At 57.6% G+C, this 10,656-nt stretch overlaps 1 protein-coding gene across 3 annotated transcripts; it reads right to left on the bottom strand.

Annotated features, from left to right (window-relative positions):
* Positions 1-1,609: 1,609 nt before the first annotated feature.
* On the bottom strand, positions 1,610-8,747 carry RNF215 (ring finger protein 215). Of its 3 annotated transcripts, none has more exons than XM_041728905.1 (9): positions 8,363-8,747; positions 7,962-8,105; positions 7,409-7,480; positions 7,243-7,328; positions 6,636-6,792; positions 3,119-3,292; positions 2,884-3,027; positions 2,523-2,625; positions 1,610-2,435 (listed from the first exon to the last, which is right to left on the bottom strand). In XM_041728905.1, the coding sequence occupies exons 1-9, from the start codon at positions 8,660-8,662 to the stop codon at positions 2,413-2,415; spliced, it is 1,203 nt and encodes a 400-aa protein (XP_041584839.1). In that variant the 5' UTR covers positions 8,663-8,747; the 3' UTR covers positions 1,610-2,412. The 3 variants fall into 3 exon arrangements, with proteins under 3 accessions (XP_041584839.1, XP_041584841.1, XP_041584840.1); XM_041728907.1 differs by having other exon boundaries at positions 3,119-3,235; positions 8,363-8,746; XM_041728906.1 differs by having other exon boundaries at positions 3,119-3,238; positions 8,363-8,744.
* Between the last annotated feature and the right edge of the window lie 1,909 nt (positions 8,748-10,656).

The following is a 10,656-nucleotide window of genomic DNA, read 5'->3' as shown; positions in this document are numbered from 1 at the left end:
CCTTGGCCTTACATCACTGGCTGAGCCAGAGGCAGAGTCCTCCCTTCCCCATTTTGGGCAGGGACCACTGAGTCCCCAGCCACGGAGGTCATCTGCAGCAGAGGCCTGGCACACTGTGGGCCTTCAATAAATCAGCACTACCTGCCTTCGTCCTAACAGAGCAGTGGGAGGAGGGCACACCAGAGAGAAAAGGAAGCTATAGCGCCTGGGCCAGGTGAAAGGCAATCATTCAGCCCCCTGGGCAAAAGGATGGCATGGACTCAGCGACCCCTACCAATGAAGAGCAGGGTCAGGATAGGGGGTATGTCAGGGAAGGAGAACAGCTACCAAGGTAGGCCCAGTGAGGAAGCAGTCAGAAAAGGGGGTCCTGGCTCTGGGCTCACAGGCATGCAGAGGGCAAGGAAGCCTTCCCCAATGCTGAGCTGGGCCTGGGGCCTCCTGCCCCAGTTCTGAACCTGGGATGGGGACCTTAAGGACCCAAGAAGTCAGCTCTCATTTCACTGAGGAACTATTCACATTCAGGAAATGTGAGTCAGAGGCTTTCTCTAAATCCAGGAGGTTGGATCCCTAGAAGGCAGGGCAAGGCCTCACATAACCAGACCATGGGACACTCAGCAAGCTCTGGCTTTCCCAGGCCTGTCTCCTGGGGCCCCAGCACTGATGCCACCCACTTACACCAGGCCCGCCATCCAGTTTTCTTCACGAAGCCTCCAGCCTGTCCTGAGTTGCTGAGTCCCTCGTCCGTGAAGGATAGGCTCTAAGGCCTTGCTGAGGACTCCTCAGGGTGGGCACTCCCAGCTTGATATGACATTTTCCCCTGGTGAGGCCAGCAGGTAGGGTGCCTTCACTCAGAGAAGGGTTGAGAGGGACTGCATATGTAGGTGAACTGGCAGGGCCACTGTCTGCCCAACTCTGGCTTCTGTCAAGCCTGGCATTCCTGAGGGAAGCTGGGAGGCCCTGGCCCTGGCCCTGCCCCTCACAGGTGAGAACCAGCCCTTGGGGTGGGGTTCCGGAGGCAGGAGGCATGGGCCCAAGTCCAGAGGGAGCACCCATCACAGCACAGCTCCCGTCTGCTCACAGTTCTGAAGGTCAGAAGTTCAGGCCTTGTGGCTGGGTCCTCCGTTTAGGATCATCCAAGTATCTGCCATGTTACCTTCCTGACAGCTCTGGGAAAGAACCCACTCCCAGGCTCATTCTGATTGTTGGCAGAGCTGCTGTCAGCAGAGGCCACTCCTAGCTCTTAGAGCCTTCCTTGCCCGCGGCCCCCTCCATTTTCAAGTCAGCAACAGAGAATTTCTCACGCACTGAATGCCCTTCCTCTTCTTCCACCAGGCCAGAGAAAACTCTCTGCTTCTAATGAGCTCTCATGGTTAGGTTAGGCCCTCTTGGATACCTCTTGGATACTTTCCCTATCCTAAGGTCAACCGTGCCATGTAAGATAACCTAAGCATGGGAGTAAAATCCATTAGACTCACAGTTGCAGGTTTATAACAAGGCGTGTTCATTAGGGCTGGTGGGATCTTGGGGCCCATCTTAGAATTCATCTCCCACAGGCAGTAGAGCCCAAGGCGACTTTTCTGTCTTGAGACATCCACACACATCTGATAGCTTATGCTAAAATATATCCATGTTTACTTCAATATTAAACCTCCCCTACCCAAATCTTAAAAAAAAAACCCGGCTGCCCCTGAAAGATGCACCACATTGATCCTGCAGCTTCAAGTATCCTGGTCAGCAACCTGTAGCCCGGCCAAGAAGCACAGGACTGGATGGCTTCAGAGGCCTCTGGTCCCAGCCAGGCCTGGGAAGGGAGCCCAGCTGGACAGGCAGTAGCACTTGCAGCTCCTAGTGTCCAAGGGTTGAGGGCATTATCAGGGGAGGGGCCTCTCGGTTGAACATCACAGCTTTGACCAACATGTGTCCTGAAAGAGGGTCAGGCTGGGGTGTCCCCAAGGCCAGAAAGCTCCTCCCACAATCCAACCCCCAATAAATAAGCATAAAGCCTGGCCAGCCACTGCAGCCTCAGTCCCCAGGGGTCCCCCAACAGGCAAGTCAGAGGTGCCAGGGCCCTGGGAATGGCTGCACGCCCCACACCCTGGGCAAGGGCCTGGGGACCTGGGATCTGCCTGTGAGGAGGACAGAGAGCCCCCCATGATGGAAGAGAAAGGCCCCAACGTGGCTTCTCTTTCTTGACTGGCAGGTCCAGACCCTGCATCATTGGACTGGGGGCTGTGGTCTCTTCTTCCCAGTATATGATGGGATGCCTTGCCCTCTGCAGGGGAGGCCCCTATCCTTCCTCCCACCAGCAGGGCTTCCTGTCCATCCCGCTGTTCTGATCCAGGAGCTCAGGCCTGGGGCCAGGGTGCAGGTGGGAGGGTCCTGTGCCCACATGCAGAGACCCAACTGGGGCAGCTAATCATCTGAGTAGCGGTTCCCTGTAGGATAGGAGGGAAAAACAGGAAGGGAGGTGTCAGGTGGGGAGCAAGTATAGCTAGCCAAGGGCCTCCACCCCAGGTGCTCACCCAGGACGTTGAATTTGCACAGCGGGCAGGTCTGCTGAAGCATCAGCCAGGGGTCCACGCAGTCTCGGTGAAACTCATGCTTACAGGGCAGCACCCGGAGCCACTGCAGGTTATGCAGGAAGGGTTCAGGCCACAGAGTCAAGGGCTGGGGGGATCTCCAAGTGGGGATCCCTGGCCCCCACCTGAGCAGTGGAGCTGAAACTTCTGTGGCCGATTGCACTCCCCCACCCCCTTCTGCTTTCTAGTTACAGTAGGAGCTGGCAGGATAAGGACCCAGTAAGCACGGTTCTGGGGTCTCGGGAATAGAGAGAGAGAGACATCATAGGTCAGCTCATGGCTGGCCACGGCCCAGGACACTAACCTGCTTATTGCAGAAGTAGTCCAAACACACAGCGCAGGTCTCAGCACCAGGTTCTGGGGGGCCCTGTGCTGCCCTGCCCAGACGGCAGCGCCGGGTCTTGAGGGATGCCAGCCTCCGCACCACGCGGTGCTTGAGCAGATCCACCTGGCAGGGGAGGGCAGGCACAATGAGGCCAGCTGGAGGGCTGGGGGCACCCGGGTTCCTGGGGGAGTGGGGGGTGGGGGCTGGCTCTCACCTGGCCTCCAGGTTCCCGCTGGCTCTGCCTTGATGCCTGCCGCTGGGCCTGGAGCACGAGGCCTGTGCAGAGGAGCATGGCCACCAGCAGGATGGCATTCCACAGCTGCTGCAGAGGCTTCTGGGGAGAGGAGCAGGGTGTCAGGAGTGCCAGGGCCACTCTACACTCTTCCCCCTAGGAAATCGTCCGAGGACCGGTCAGGTAAGGTCCATTGACAGCATGTTCCCTGCAGGCTCCTGGCTTCCTCTTCTGAAGCCTCCATGCCTCCCATTTGTGCTCCCAGGTTCTGCCCCTGCTGTCTATACAGCTCCTTGTCCAGCTGCTGAGGGGACCCACATCTGTCCCCAGTGCAGGCCTCTCCTGGGCAACAAACTCAGCGTTTTTTGCATCCTTGGAAGCTTCTTTCTGGCAGCCTCACAGACTCCCCAGCCCAAGACCCTATCACCTTCCCATCCCTATCCCTACCCCGTACTTCTCCTGGCCTACTTTTTGTCTTGGGTGCGATCACCTACCCACTCATCTGGGCTGAGCATTCCCATGGTTCCCTCTTAGGTGTCTCAAGCACTCCTCCCATCCACCCCACATCTCTGCTCTTTGGGTGCCCTACTCCAGCCTCACCAGCCCGTTTCTCACAGCTATAAGAATGTCCCTGGCAAACCTGATCACATAGGACCCCTGCTTGACACCCTTCCCTGCGATGCCCTCACCCTCAGGAGAGAACCCGAAATCCTCTAGCAGCCATCTGGCAAGGCCCTAGATCTCCCACCCCTTTGGTCCTTTCAGTGTCCCAGGCTCTTTTTCACGTTCCCAGGTCTTCTTCACCCCTTCCCTCGGCCTTTGGATGCCCCTTGCTCCAGAGTTCTCCCTGACCACAGGGCTAGGCAGATGCTCCCCTCTTGCCTCCCCTGCCCAGCCCAGCCCTCCTCACACTCCACCGTGTGCTTCCTTGTCACTGCCCTTGGTGGTCCTCAGGCTCCCACCAGTGGGAAGGAGCCACATCTGACCTGCGTCAGCATTTGAGGACTAAGAGGGGCCTCAGTTCCTGGGGTGGGGATGGGGAGCACGCCCTGACCTGGACTTAACTCCCCCCATGGCGGTGTGGCGGCTGTATAACTGTATACCTTTGACAACAAAACAGCTAGCTCAGGAAACGTGCCAGAATAAGCAAAACTCCACCGGCTCACGCACACAGGCACTGGCTCCCAGGGTCTCTGAGGTGTTAGGACTAATAAATGCATCCATTTAAAAGCTTTCTGCATTCTGAGTAGCTTTCTGCCATCATGTTTGTCCCCTGCCAACAATGAACCTCACCTACTATCAGGTTGGGGGAGGGGGGCCGAGAAATGATTTGCTGTTAAAAGAGAATATCACTCTGGACAAGGCTGGGTGCTGCTAATGTGACAAGATGCTGCTCTGCTCAGAGTGCAGGAGGCACGGGAGAGGCCATTATCAAGGTATTCATGAGCCCCAGCTTCCCATTCCTCACCCTCTCCCCTCTGGTCTCTGTGCCCTCATCTTCCCTGGACAGTGGTAGGACGGTGGCACCTGCTCCAGGAAGCTCTCCCCAAGCCCCCAGGCTAGGTTCGGATGCTTCCACTGTATCCCAGAGGGCCCATGCCCACCACCAGCTCAGTGCTTGCCCCAGCAGAGCGACAGCCCTGGCCTGTCTCCTCCCCAGATGGGGCCCCTGGAGCCCAGGGCTGGAGCTGCCTTGCCATTGTGCCCTGTGCCCTGCTGAACCAGGCTGACACGTGGCAGGACTCACTGAGTCCTCTGCAGTGTAAGCTCTCCAGGGCAGAACTGGAGCTCCATGCTTCGGAGCAGCCTGTGAGGCAAAGGGCATGGCCAACTTGGGGCTCTGCTGCAGGCTGCACACCCAGCCTCCTCAGGCTGAGCACATCTTAGGGACTCCCAGATGAGGAAGGAGGGCAGGGTCTGTCCATCAGAGCAGTTGGGGGAAGGGGGGGAGTAGTTCATCTGACCTTTCTGATACATAGGTGTGCAGCTCAGCCCAGGCTAGAAGGATGGGCCCTAGAGTTGTGGCTGAGCACTGTCCCCAGCCACCCTTGAGACACCTTGGCTATCACGGCTACCCAACATTTGTACGGGCCCCTCCTGGCCGGCAGCTCGGCTATTCAGCTTTGCCCTCTGTACCAGCCAGACTGATGTGCAGGCTGCACACATTCCCACTTCCAGGCCTCTCGCCTAGCCCACTCTTCCCCTAGCTCCAGTCTTTCTGTGGGCTCTTCTTTCATCTGACAGCCCCTCACCAACTGCCTGCCCCACCCAGAGGTCTGTGTGGGCTGCCCTCCAGGGGGAGACCCAGTGGGGCTTTTTCTTTCCAGAAAGCCCTTTCACTCCCCCAGTCCCAGTGCATGCTCCCTTCACACAGCTGCGGTTCAGTTCCTGCTGCTTGACAAGGAATTAGCACATGTCTGGGCTGAGTTGCCAAGGCCTTTTCATGTGAGAGTTCCTCTCTGCTCATCTCTGAGCCCTTCAGTACAGTGCCTGGGTCTCACAGGATTTTTGGACCCTCCACAGCCCTTCTCGTCGAGCCCCATGTGTTCTAGGATCTCAAAAGTTATCTGGTGACTGCTAATTTATTCACTTGTAACAGTCAACATATTCAGAGTAGCAGGAGCTGCCCACCTGCCCCATGCCCACGATGCGCTTTCTATACACACAACCCCCTGACAATCCTGTGGCCTGTGCTGTTCCTATTCACAGGATGGGGAACATGAGACCAGAGAGGTTAAACACTCAACCTGAGATCACTCAGCTAACATGGCAAATCTGCCTGACTTGAAGCTGCCTTGCATGGTCCAATTCCACTGACATCTGCTGGAAGCTGCCTGCCAGTAGACCAGGTCATACCTGCACTGACAGAGCAGAGACTCGAGAGAAAAATCCAGGGCCTAGTAAGACACAGCCCCAGGAGACAAAGTCACATTCCCTGACACTTGTACACTTTGGGCTGTCCTAAGGATGCGATGAAGGGCCTGACAAAGCACTGCTGCGATTTAGAAGAGGGAGAGAGGAACAGTGAGCTGAGGTTGTGAGGGAAGCTTCCCAAAGAAGGCAAGCAGACCGGGACATAAGGAGACAGAAAAAGAGTGTCCACGCCTGCAACCAAGCATGGAAAAGGCCTAATGGCAGGAGGCCAGGGCGTGTGTGAAGGCCAGTAAATGGCATAGGCTGGCAAGGTATAAGGAAGAGACTAGGAAAAAAAAGTGAGTAAACAGAAGAGCTGTCAAAGCTAGCCTAGGGAGTTTAAACTTTATTCTGCAGGCAATGGGGAGCCAAGGAGGGCTTCTGAGCAGGAGAATAATATGGCAATAGTTACTGATACTGATTATGCATGACCCCATTAAGCACTACACTGAGTACCCACCACGTCAATGAATGTTCATTATAGCCCTGGGAGGTGGAAGAAGTAGGCCTGGCCACCAAGGCAAGGAGAGGTCTGAGATAAGACATGTGTGCAGCCCACCTGAGACTCCTCTCCCCAGGCACCCACCTGCTCCTGGGCCTGACTGCCTCCCAGGCACACCAAGTCCTGCCATCCTCCATAGCCATCCTTGGAGAGGCCACAGGTGGTCCACAGGGTCAGCTTCCACTCGATGTTGGCTGACAGCGACTCTCCGCTGGTGATCTCAGCTGTGGCCTGAGTCCTCCTGGGAGGGAAAGCCACAGAGGGGCCAGAGGGAAGGGCTCTTGGGAGGAGAGACCCAGCACCACCTACCCCAGCCTTGTAGAAAAAAGATACCCCCAAGTATCATCCCACAGCCCTTCAGCTTTGGTCCCCAGGCATTTTCCAGTTATTGGTTTTTCCAGTTTTCGTGTCGGCCGGGGGGGGGGGGGTTGGGGGGGCTGCAAGTCTCAGAAAGAACCTGTCAATCAGGAATCCAGCTTCCTGCTCTCTGGAGCCAATTCCCCTGTTCTCCTAGAGCTACCTCTTTGCTCCAGTCCCCTCACCCATTTTTCAGACCAGGAGACTACAGTCTTAAGGTTAACTGGAAAAGCCCTGGTCCTAAGACCCCTGAGACCATGGCAGATTCAGGCACCCCTCCCAGGACCACCCAGGCTCCCAGACCCAGTCCTTTGGAGCCCAAACCCCAACTCACTGCAGCAGTGCCTCTAACAGCTTGGTGACGTTGGAAGAGTAATGGAGGACAATCACTGGCCTGAGCAGAAGCTGTGATATGTCTAGCTGTAGACGGACAAGGAGGTCAGCTGGCCTTGGTCCCTTCTTCCCTGGCCTGCACACCCCCATCGCCTGAACCAGTTTACCTCTCGGACCACGTTGTGATTCAGGATGAGGAGGAGCAGGGCAGAAGCTCCCAGGAAGAGTGCCCTCCGCATCTGCAGGGGGACAGGGAAGCTAGCTGGCAGCCTGCCCACACACCTGTCTCACTACCCACGACCACAGTTCTTAGCTCCTGACTCTGCAATGAGTGTTTCCTCTGGATAGACTGGCTGTACACTCCTTGAGGTCAAGGGCAGAAATTCCTATTCCTCCTGCTTTTCCCCCAGATGTTCTGTGGGATCCAAACAATTATGTGCCTCCCCTGGTCCTAGCAGGACAGGCCTGCCCACAGCTCTCAGCAGGAACTCCCCGTCAGATACTCTCAGAGCCTGGTGGAGCTTCTTGACTCTGTATGGCCTCCTCCCACCTCTCTGCTTCCACTCCACACGGACTCAATTCTCCAAACTGGGGTCTCTCGCCTCACCCAGGCCCCAGGGTTTCTCTGGACGCTCCCTGAGGGCCCACCTGGTGGTCTGGCTCTAGCAGATGCCTTGAAACCCCTTCCTCCAGCCCCCTTCCCGCATACACCCCCTGCACCTGCTGGACCAGGGCCTTGGGATAGGCCTGCCGACCGCTGCCCTGACTCTCCTGGTGGAACTGGGCAGCCTGCTCCTTGCCCACGTATGCCACTGCAATCCAGCCTTCTACGGGTACCTCCTGCTCAGCATCCACGATGTCCATCTGCGGGGCAAGGGACCACGGGCAGAGGGAGGAAGGGGAGGAAAGGAGGTTGGACACACAGGGGATGCAAGGCCAGGGCTTGGGAGCGAGTTTGAAGGGGAAGGCGTCTGGATCTCAAGTTTTGGAAGCCGGGGTTTGAGGCCCGGGCAGCCTGGGGAGGGGGCGCTGGGCTGCTGGGGCTCGGTCCAGGAAGAAGGCCGGATCTGGGTGCGGGGTGTACGCGGGGCCGGCGGGCCAGAAGGCTCAGCTGCGCTCACCAGCAGCAGGCGGCCGCCCAGCGGGGGTGCCGGGCCGGCCTCGGGGCCGATCCTGACGCCCTCCAGGACCAGAGCGTCCTGCCGCGACAGCCTCACGTCCACCCGCACGGCGCGCGCCCCGCCCCGCCCCGCCCCGGCCTCGGGCTCGCTGCCGTCCGCCGCGGCCCCGGGGCCCGCCAGGCCCAGCCAGAGCGGCAGCAAGGGAAGCAGCAGCAGCAGCGGCGACGGCGGCGGCGGCGGCGGCGGCGGCGGCGGCGGCGGCGGGGGCGACCTCGGCGCGGGGCGAGCGGCGGGGCCCATGGCCGGAGCCGGCGAGCAGACGAGACAGGGGAACCGGGGTTCCCGGGCGCGCGGGGGGGTTGCGGAGGAGCGAGGCCGCGGCCGGACGGGGCGGGGCGCCGGGAGGGGCGGGGCCGGGGCCGGACGGGGCGGGGCGCCGGGAGGGGAGTCCTCGGTGGCTCCCGCGCCCGACCGGGCCGCGCGCGCCCCCTGGTGGCCGCGGAGAGCTCCGGCGCCGGCGGCCTGGGAGGCTGGAGTGGGGGGAGCCCGGCGGGCGCGGGTCACACAGCTTCCGGCGTGGTCAGACGGGCGGGGATCAGAGCAGGGAGGCCGAGGGGGATAGCTGGAGACCTGGGAGGCAGAGGCACGATCCGGACCCCAGAAGGGCAGGAGCAAGGGACGTGTGGTGGCCTGGAGGCTGGCCGGCCCTTGCTGTGCGCCAGCCTTCCGGTCACACGGTGTGACCTTGGTCAAGTCACACCCTCATCTTCCCTGCGCTTACATCTCGCACCAGACCAAGCTCCAAGAGACAGAGAACCAGACAGATTGGTGTGGGACGCAGATGGGGGGGATTGAGGCAAGGGTCCCAGAGGCGCAGGAAGAGGGGCTGGGGGCGTTTTGCCTAAACAAAGCAGGCCAGACACAGCTCCTCAGTGGGGCCAAGAGGCTACGTCACTTTTCTGGGTAGTGAAATGGGCACGATATTAAGGCAGCATTGCCGGGGCAGCCCGGCGGCTCGGCGGTTTAGCGCCGGCTTCAGCCCAGGGTGTGATCCTGGAGACCGTGGATCCAGTCCCACATCAGGCTCCCTGCATGGAGCCTGCTTCTCCCTCTGCCTGTGTCTCTGCCTCTCTCTGTGTGTCTCTCATAAATAAATAAATAAAATCTTAATAAAAATAAAGCAGCACTGCCTCATCTCCAACAAATAATCTCTGAAGCTTACAGGAATGTGAGAAGTCCACACACTGTCTGAAAACTCATCATTTTCTCCAAGGGTTGTGGCAGCTAGAAATTGTCTCCTCTGAAACCTCAGTCTTTTTTTTTTTTTTTTTAAGATGTTATTTATTTATTCATGAGGGAGAGAGAGAGGCAGAGACACAGACAGAGGGAGAAACAGGTTCCATGCAGGGAGCCTGGTGTGGGACTCGATCCCAGGACTCCAGGATCACGTCCTGGGCTGAAGGCAGGCACCAAACTGCTGAGCCACTCAGGGATCCCCTGAGACCTCAGTCTTTTAAAAATTATATCCTGATAAAAAGGCAAAGGCCAGGTAAGCCACAACACTCTTCCCCCAATATTTTGTAAAGATTTTAATTAATTAATTAATTTATTTATTTATTAGAGAGAGAGAGAGAGACAGATGCAGAGACACGCAGAGGGAGAAGCAGGCTTCCAATGGGGAGCCGGATGCGGAACTCGATCCCAGGACCCCAGGATCACGACCTGAGCCAAAGGCAGCTGCTCAACTACTGAGACACCCAGGCGTCCCTCCCTCAATATTTTTTATGAAAAATTTCAAACATACTAAAAAAGCGAAATCATTTTTTAATATTTATTTATTTGAGAGACAGAGAGTGAGGAAGAGCAGGGTGAAGGGTAGAGGCAGAAGCAGACTCCCTGCTGAGCAGGGACTCCCAATGTGGGGCTTGATCCCAGGACTCCGGGATCATGACCTGAGCAGAAGGCAGATGCTTAACCAACTGAGCCACCCAGGTGCCCCAATTAAAAGTGTTCTATAGTAAACACCCATATAACCACTAACGTTGAATTGTTGGGATGCTCCTGAAGAATTAGATGGAGAGAATAGTCTGATGTAAGTCCAAAGACAGACAAATGGAGCATCAAACAGTGAAGGCAGAAACTGGCCTATACATAGAAATGTGGCTTTGTCAGGGGGAGCGCTGCAGTTGGGGAGAGGGGGCAGTGTGACTGGCAAATCTTGCCAAGAAAATGAGTTACCCATAAGGAAAAGAAATGAAATTGGACCTCTACTGCTCATTGTACTGGAAAAATCA

Source organism: Vulpes lagopus, chromosome 14 (assembly GCF_018345385.1).
Source record: "Vulpes lagopus strain Blue_001 chromosome 14, ASM1834538v1, whole genome shotgun sequence".
Classification (NCBI taxonomy): domain Eukaryota; kingdom Metazoa; phylum Chordata; class Mammalia; order Carnivora; family Canidae; genus Vulpes; species Vulpes lagopus.
The sequence above is the reverse complement of the archived record's forward strand: the minus strand, read 5'-3'. Positions and strand labels throughout refer to the sequence as shown.

Bases quoted from the DNA above. Each gene is read 5' to 3' on its own strand.
- RNF215 (XM_041728905.1), bottom strand. From the start codon at position 8,662: ATGGGCCCCGCCGCTCGCCCCGCGCCGAGGTCGCCCCCGCCGCCGCCG. The intron at 7,481-7,961 runs GTGCAGGGGGTG...GTCCCCCTGCAG, and splicing joins CCAAGGCCCTGGTCCAGCAG to ATGCGGAGGGCACTCTTCCT. The intron at 6,793-7,242 runs GTGAGTTGGGGT...TTTCCCTCCCAG, and splicing joins CTGTTAGAGGCACTGCTGCA to GAGGACTCAGGCCACAGCTG.